Genomic DNA, 8,026 nt, shown 5'->3' with positions numbered 1-8,026 from the left:
GTCCATCAAGCCCAGCATCCTGTTTCCAACAGTGGCCAATCCAGGTCACAAATACTTGGAAAGATCCCAAAAAAGTACAAAACACTTTATGCTGCTTATCCCAGAAATAAGCAGTGGAGTTTCCCCAAGTCATTGTAGTAATGGTCTATGGACTTTTCCTTTAGGAAGCTATCCATAGACCACAGGTGGTCAGTCCTGGGAGCAACAATATTTTCATTCATGTGCTAGATCCACCACTCATTCATAGGTGAGTCGGGAAGGAGTTGCAAGCAGTGTAAAGGACAGGACTAGAGTTCAAACTATCCAGAGAAGCTGAAGGAATGGGCAAGAGCAAGAAAGCTGAGAACCGGTAGATGCTTTCAGATAGTGAAATACAGGCTGAGGGGCCTCCTGTTGGCTGATCAGTAAATCTGTAGACCAAACATTTGTTGGTTTCAGTTCCTGCTGGGAAACATGTTTTCTCCTTCTGTGTTTCTGATGACAACTCTTGTGTTTTAGTCTTGGAATTGCAATCTATGTCCCAGAAACAACAAAGAAAGACCAAGTTCAAGTGTATAATAACATGTACATTGTGGAGGAGTGGCCTAGTGGTTAGGGTGGTGGACTTTGGTTCTGGGGAACTGAGTTTGATTCCCGGTACAGGCAGCTCCTTGTGACTCTGGGCAAGTCCCCATCGCCTACCATGAGTGGGAAAGCTCGGGGTACAAATGTAACAAAAAAAAAAAAAATCTAGAATTGAGAATGAATGTGACTGTTGGGCAGACTGGATGGACCATTCAGATTTTCATCTGCCATCACTTACTATGTTACTGTGAACTGTTATTGAGTCAGGTTCAGATTAGTTCTATACTAGCCGTTAAGCCCGTACCAACGGGCTGCTCTTTTGTTTTCCTATGCACCCCCCCCCCCCCGGTCCACCAACCCTGCTCTCCCCCCAGCGTCTGTTTCCCTCAGTTCCGCCCCCTTCTTCCCTCCCTGCTCCCTCCTCCTCTGATTTCCACGCCCAAGTCCAAGCCCTCCTCCCTTTTGGTCTGTACTGCTGGTGGAGGCGGGGCTTGGACTTCTACACTCTCAGCGTTCCAACTCTACTGCACATTTGCAAGTGAGTCGGTCACTTGCCATTTATATGTTTGATAGGCCAGGGCTGCTATATCCTATAATTTCTTCCCCAGAGAGATGGGAGCCGGGGGGGGTGGGGGGGGGGGGGGAGTGATGCTGTGATAAAGATATAGAAAGGTGTAATGATATGAGTTGTCCACTGGGTATCACCTGGACAGTGAACATAGGAGCACAGCCCAATGTTTGAAGGGTTTCACTTCTTTTATTTACTGGCAGCCAGGTGATATGTGCAGTGTAGACTTTTCCAATCTGCTCCTTAGAAGGGTGTTTATCTGTTTTAGTGAAAAAGAAGCTATCACTATTTGTAATTCTTCCAAGGCTTTCATTTCAATATTTTGGAGGCCCCTGACATAACTAAAGAATCAAAACTATCTACCAAATTCACATACAACAAACAAAAGTTTATTTAATTAAGTTATGATTGCACTTTTTAAAAATTCTTATATACCCAATACTTCAACTAAAGGGTAAGCAGTAATCTAAAAAAAAAATAAATAGAGTTAAAATGAAGGTTGCCAAACCCCCATACACAGCAAATTGTAGATTATTTCCTTGCCCTGCATATATACTGTCTCTTATTTCTCTTCCCAATCTGTTGTATCTCTCTCTCCAAGTAGGCCTTTCTTCCAGCCTGTCTGCAACCTGTCTCTTTGCCTTAATGTATTCTCCCTTTCATGACTCCACCCCTGACTCCATTCTCCCAATGAGTACCTACATAGTAACATAGTAGATGACGGCAGAAAACGACCTACACGGTCCACCCAGTCTGCCCAACAAGATAAACTCACATGTGCCATTTTTTGTGTATACCTTACCTTGATTTGTACCTGTCTTTTTCAGGGCACAGACCGTATAAGTCTGCCCAGCACTATCCCCACCTCCCAACCACCAGCCCCGCCTCCCACCCCCGGCTAAGCTTCTGGGGATCCCTTCCTTCTAAGCAGGATTCCTTTATGTTTATCCCATGCATGTTTGAATTCCGTTACCGTTTTCTTCTCCACCACCTCCCGCGGGAGGGCATTCCAAGCATCCACCACTTTCTCCGTGAAAAAATACTTCCTGACATTTTTCTTATTTATTTCCCTGTGTACCTATTCTCCAGTAGGTCTCTTATTTATTACTTTCTTCCTTAGTCTCTTCTCCCTTCAACCTCTCTCACTCCTCCTTTGTTCTTCCTCTTAACTTTTTGCACTGCATGTGTGTAGTACAGACACACACATGGAACATTTTAGATTTAACAACTACTTTCCCATAAATGTAGGCCTTTGCACATAGCACTTCCAGAGAAAGGTACAAATCTATGATCATTCTACACCTTCTTTCTCTCCTTGCCCTATTCTTCAGTTTCTCCACCCCATCCACTCTTTTCCCTTATCTCCAGAGTAATCCATCCTCTGATCTCATGATCCACTTGCCTCTCTGTCATAAGTTCTTCTTTCATTCTCACTTTCTGCCATCATTTAGTCTCTGTTTCCAAAGCTTATCCCTTCTCTCACATTTGTTCCCAGCATACTGTCATCTGTCTCCTAAGAGTGGAGGGGTAAGAGTGTAGGCAACTCTGGTTTATTTTTCAGGAGTTTATCACTTCTTAAAATATAGGATCCTTAGTTGTACTGATAACCGTAAGAACTTCAGAAAGGTATTTTTGGCTTCTCTGTACTACAGACTAGGTGTCATTAGTAGAGTCTGTCTCAAGTGTGTTTGATCTCCCAGGCAGCACTATTGTCAGTGCTTCCCACCTTTCTGATGCTCTTACGGTTATCAATACAACTATATTTTAAGAAGTGACACTGACAGTTACAGCCACAGAATTTAAGAAGATTCCTGAGGCAGGCCATAGGGCCAAAACACGGCCGTGTCGAGTCTGATTTGATGATAATAAACTTTTAAGATTGGACAGCATCATCGTTTCATTTTCCTGGTCACCTCCTGAGGGACTCTAAGCAATTACATGAGCCCTGGACTGTTCTGTACCTTTTTCCTATTTTTATGTACTTTACAAATATGATGGTTTCTACTGCCAAGCAGGTAACTTCCAACCAGCTGAGCAGTGCTGTTACCACCCCAAAGATCAGTTCACAAGTTGCTACTCATCTAGATCTAAAGAACAAGTCTGGATCACCAATCCTGAAAAGAATGAGGACATGAGAGGTAGGGTTGCAAACTTATTCAAGAAAATGGAGGTTCACAGTAATTGGCTCAAACTACTCCCATGTAAACACTGCTGTATATGAATTTACTGGTCACACCTTCAATGCTTTGCCAAAAATTTAATACCTCTTAACTAACATATCTGTAGTTTCTTCAGACCTGGCCAATGTCTTTCAAAGTTGACACTGTTTTTCGGTGGTATCACCATGGAAAATAAAATATTGCATACAGGCAAATGTTTCATACATGTGACTTGCAAGAAAACCTTAAAATATAAACAAAACATGTATTTTGCTGATCAGAGCTTCTCAATGTTCTCTCTTTTAAATGACTTACTGATTAAATCAGTACCCTTCAGAAAGCTGCAATACGTCCCTTTCTTATTTGGCAACCCCAAATCCAACTTCAAAAGATAGAAGGCCCTCATCCAGCAATATTTAACAAGACCTGCTTTTCAAGGAGATGGCAATTCTTCATTTTCTATCAAATGATCTTTTTCTGAATACTTAACACCCCTAACCAACCTCCATACTCCAAGGTAAGCATCCGTTAATAGATTCTTTTTGGGTCGATCAGAGCTGGAATCCACTTGGCCATTGGATGCCAATACTTCTCCCACTGTGTCTTTCTTTTCTTCTCCACCCAATTGTCTGTCCCCATTTACTGTCTCAGCTAAGTCTGCCCCATCCGTCCCTTTCTCCTGGGACATCTCCTCCATTACAAATGGTGGCTGGCCAGTATGCTCTTCCTCGTCTTCCCCCCTGGTCTCTTTCTCCAGGTCCTCATACTTGCTCTGCCTTCTAGTGTCAATGTACTTGGCCACACAGTAAATGATAGAACCCAAGGTATTAACCACTACACCTGCAATGAAAAGTGACGTGGGTTCCACATCGTTGAATGCCACCATGCCTACCGTGATGGTAGCGATGCTCTTCACCACACCGACAAAACTGGTGGTCACTGCTGAGTTGATGTACGTGCAGTGGAGGGTGGTAAAGTTCATGGCACAACCTATCATGATACAAGTAATAAATATGCACACCATAGCTGGGTCTTTCCAGCATGGAGAAGACCAAGCATTGATGGAATCCAGACTGGCAAAAGAGAAGATGATGAGGAAAGGTGTAGCAGAAACAGCAATGGCATACTGGGCAGTGAGGGGGCCATGGTCACTATCTGCGCTGGTCTTCTGAATAAGCACCAAGTATGCAGCGTGAACTAGAACTGCCAATGCTCCTGTCACGTATCCTACAGGATCACCAGTCAGGTCACCAGCTCCTGTCAGAAAAGAGAAAGAAATATATGCATTTATGTTTATTTGGCATACACTATGTGGCGGTGTTTGAAATAAACACAGTACAAACGAGATTGTTATAATCTGACTCAGCCTCAAAACACACTATGTTTTTATTTCCATGGGTGTGTTGATAGTATCGATTTCTGAAAAATTGTGCAGCCACTTGATTATCTTTGGACTGAAAAACCCTGATGCTTAGAAAATCCCTTCTGATTCATAGTGCTATGCACTCACGATGTAATCCCCATTTTATCCATTAACCTCTTACCAATACCAGTATGGACCTGTACCTATATAAGGCATATCTCAGGGATCCCTGCCTCTGCTTCAAAAGTACCATCTTTCCCATTTTAAGAGCCAGTATAAGATTCCAAATATAATACCAATTTTTGAACAAGTTATTAAATCTCATTGTACAGGACCTCTTTAGACAACTGTATCAGACTTAAGGGTGCCTCCATCTCTTATTAAGTTCTGATTTCTTTGAACTGAGATAGTGCATGGGTTTCATTATTTTCCTTATATTTGTCTTCCACAGAAATAACCATTTTTTTAAAAATAGCACTTTTTATGGAATACACCTACCACCATCCACACAACTAAAATATAGGCGCATTTATGCCAATGAAAAGCCGGTGTAAATGCCCACACCTAACTTTAGGTGCTGAACGGGTTAAACGCTGCATGTAAATTTTAGGAATGCCCATGACCCACCCATGCTCCTCCCGTGGACAAGCCCACTTTTGAGATCCATGCGGTAGAATTTAGGTGGACTACTTTATAGAATACGCTGAGTGAGTAGTGCATATAAATTCTAATTAGTGCCAATTAGTACTGATAATTACTTGTTAACATCCAATTATCGGCACTGATTGTCTTGTTAACCAATTGAGTTGCTTGTGCAAATCAGAATATGCCCAGATTTGCGTGCACAACTCTAGTTGAACTAGAATTTGGGGGGGGGGGGGGGGGGTTCATCTTCAAACTGGTGGAAATAAGAGACAGAATATATAGATAGATAGACACACACACACACACACACACAGAAAATGACGGCAGATAAAGGCAATATGATCTATCCAGTCTGTCCATCCATACCGTCTATCATCCCTTCCTCTTCTGGGTTACTTGCTTTTACACTTTGCATTTTTAACAGGTCAATAGAACTAGAAAACTTTATTTTGCCCATATGCAACTCTGGACAAACACCCTAGCTGTTTATAGTAAAGCACTGATTTTCTTCAAACGGTCAAATGCTCCCGGATTAGTGCGAGATAGATTTATCCTCATTCGTCTTCCATTTTTCTGAGTGGTTAAACAGCGATGCAAACAAATTCTCTAATCGGAATCTCTGCACAAATCCCTGGAAATGGCTTCCTCATTGAATCTTTTGCATTTCCAAAGAACCCATCACGTGCCACTTTAAGACTGCTCAATTCTTTCTTACACGCTACAGTATACTATCTCCCCAGTGCCTCCAAAGTAAAGATTAAAGCCACACGGAAAAACTACTGCTTATGCAGAGAGTCCTGAGAAAAAACGCCTCATGCAAGAATCTTCCCGGTCAGATTTATATAACCCCTCTGATGTAAAGTGTACACATTGAGCGATCTCACACACACATCCCTCCTGAAGACTTTCACTGCTTTTTGGTTTGCTTAACCGTTTTATGTGCTTAACATTGACTAGTATAGAGACAGAAATCTTCGGGAACTAAACGAAATCGATTTTTGAAAAGTGTATACATAAAAGATCGCCAAATGAGTCCGTTTCCTATTGAAACTCTCCCTTCGGTTGAATAACTGTTTTCCTCGCTGTGGACCGGAGAATTTCTGTTTAGTGGCATAATGAAGATAAAGAGTTAGTCTGCCACTGTTCCGCCTCCAAAACCTTAGCTGCCTTCGCAAAACTTCTGAGTTTTTTTTTTTTTTTTTTTTCCCTAACGGGAGTCATTTTCAAGAGTCCTGTGCCCTGCAGTGAACACAAAATTAGGATCAACCAGGTTAGAATTCAATGAGCTTCTTTGAGAATTTCAGATAAGACTATTTCCCTCCAAGGCTGATCATTTGAGTCACGAGAAACTCGTTTTTACTGTCCGAAAGTTGCAAGGCGCCCAGGGTCTACTCTTTGTTTCAATGATGTGAATTGGGTGCGGTGAGTTTGAAACCTCTTCCCCCTTAAACTGAGTTGTCGGTTTCCCTTATTCTGTGGCCACACGATGCTGACTCTTCCCCTATCCCTTTAGTGACACTAGGCTAAAGGAGAGTACTGCAAGACTGCCTACTCCCCACCTGTATGATTCAGATTAACAATGTTATTCCGATCTTTTCCCTGCGACAAAATATGTAACTATGTTTTGGAACGATTGATTTGGTCCGCTTTAGCGGAGAGCTGGGGAGTTTCTGTGATCTCACTTGTATGATTCAGATTAACGATGCATCTTTCTTTCTTTCTTTCTTTCTTACCTCCGGCAAAACATTTAGGGGAGTTTGGCAAATTGCTTTGGTCCGTTTTCCCTGTAAGTCCCTTAACAGCCTAGTCACTGGTAAGAAAAATTCACTTGCAGCAACCCCACTTATTTCAAAGTCCCCCCCCCCCCCCCAAGCTAAGCGGGCAGATGGAGATTATGCGCGCAGTCTGTTAGCCGTCTTACCTGCCAGGGCGGCTCCACAGGTGGTGATGAGCACGGCCAGCAGCACCCCCAGCGAGGGCCGGCCATTGCGCAGCACCAGCACCCCGATGAGCAGAGTGACCAGGGGCAGGCAGCGCTTGAACACCACGTACATGGGCAAGCTGAGACCCCGCAGGGACCAGAGGGTCAGGCTGGACTGCAGCGTGGACAGCACGGTGACCCCGGCGAAGAGCCGCGCCAGGGACAGCCCGAAGGCGGGCACGGCCACCTTGCCCCAGCGCCGCAGCAGCTCCAGGCTCAGCGCCGCCGTGGTGCTCGTCAGGCATTGGACCAGCGTCAGGAAAGTGAAGTGGTAGCGGCTGATCAGAAACTTGAGCAGGATGTTCAGCGAGCCCGAGAAGACCCCGTGCGCCACGGCCACCGAGACGCCCAGCAGCCGACCCCGGCACCAGCGCATCCTGCCCCCGGGGCTCCTGGCGCAAGCTTTCCCTGGGACGACGAGACGGCAAGGGGGGCGAACAGCATCCGCTCCGCTCTCTGGGTCCTGAACAGTGCCGGCGGGGAGTCACCTAAAGATGAAACGAGCAGTGGCAAACTGGCAAAACATCTAGAGAGTCTGAAAAAGAGCCCGAGCTGCTGACGCATGTATGCAGTTTCCATTTACTTAATTAGATGTGAGTGCCTGGATTGCATTTGCAATTTTTTTGTGTTTCCCTCATGACGAGGCGGATTTTTTTATTATTATTAGGAGTGTGGGGGAGAGGACGAAGAGCAGATAGGGTGGGAGGGGGAGATAGAGGAGGGAAAACTCCAATACCAACTCATTT

General features: G+C 44.3%; 1 protein-coding gene across 1 annotated transcript; it reads right to left on the bottom strand.

Moving 5' to 3' along the window:
- Positions 1–3,328: 3,328 nt before the first annotated feature.
- SLC35D3 (solute carrier family 35 member D3) lies at positions 3,329–7,656 on the bottom strand. The gene is made up of 2 exons (XM_030195517.1): positions 7,221–7,656; positions 3,329–4,548 (listed from the first exon to the last, which is right to left on the bottom strand). Exons 1-2 carry the CDS (start codon positions 7,654–7,656, stop codon positions 3,725–3,727), a joined length of 1,260 nt encoding a protein of 419 aa, XP_030051377.1. The 3' UTR covers positions 3,329–3,724.
- Between the last annotated feature and the right edge of the window lie 370 nt (positions 7,657–8,026).

The sequence above is a fragment of the Microcaecilia unicolor genome, chromosome 3 (assembly GCF_901765095.1).
Source record: "Microcaecilia unicolor chromosome 3, aMicUni1.1, whole genome shotgun sequence".
Lineage (NCBI taxonomy): Eukaryota > Metazoa > Chordata > Amphibia > Gymnophiona > Siphonopidae > Microcaecilia > Microcaecilia unicolor.
The sequence above is the reverse complement of the archived record's forward strand: the minus strand, read 5'-3'. Positions and strand labels throughout refer to the sequence as shown.

Bases quoted from the DNA above. Each gene is read 5' to 3' on its own strand.
- SLC35D3 (XM_030195517.1), bottom strand. From the start codon at position 7,656: ATGCGCTGGTGCCGGGGTCGGCTGCTGGGCGTCTCGGTGGCCGTGGCG. The intron at 4,549-7,220 runs GTAAGACGGCTA...CTTTTCTGACAG, and splicing joins CTGTGGAGCCGCCCTGGCAG to GAGCTGGTGACCTGACTGGT.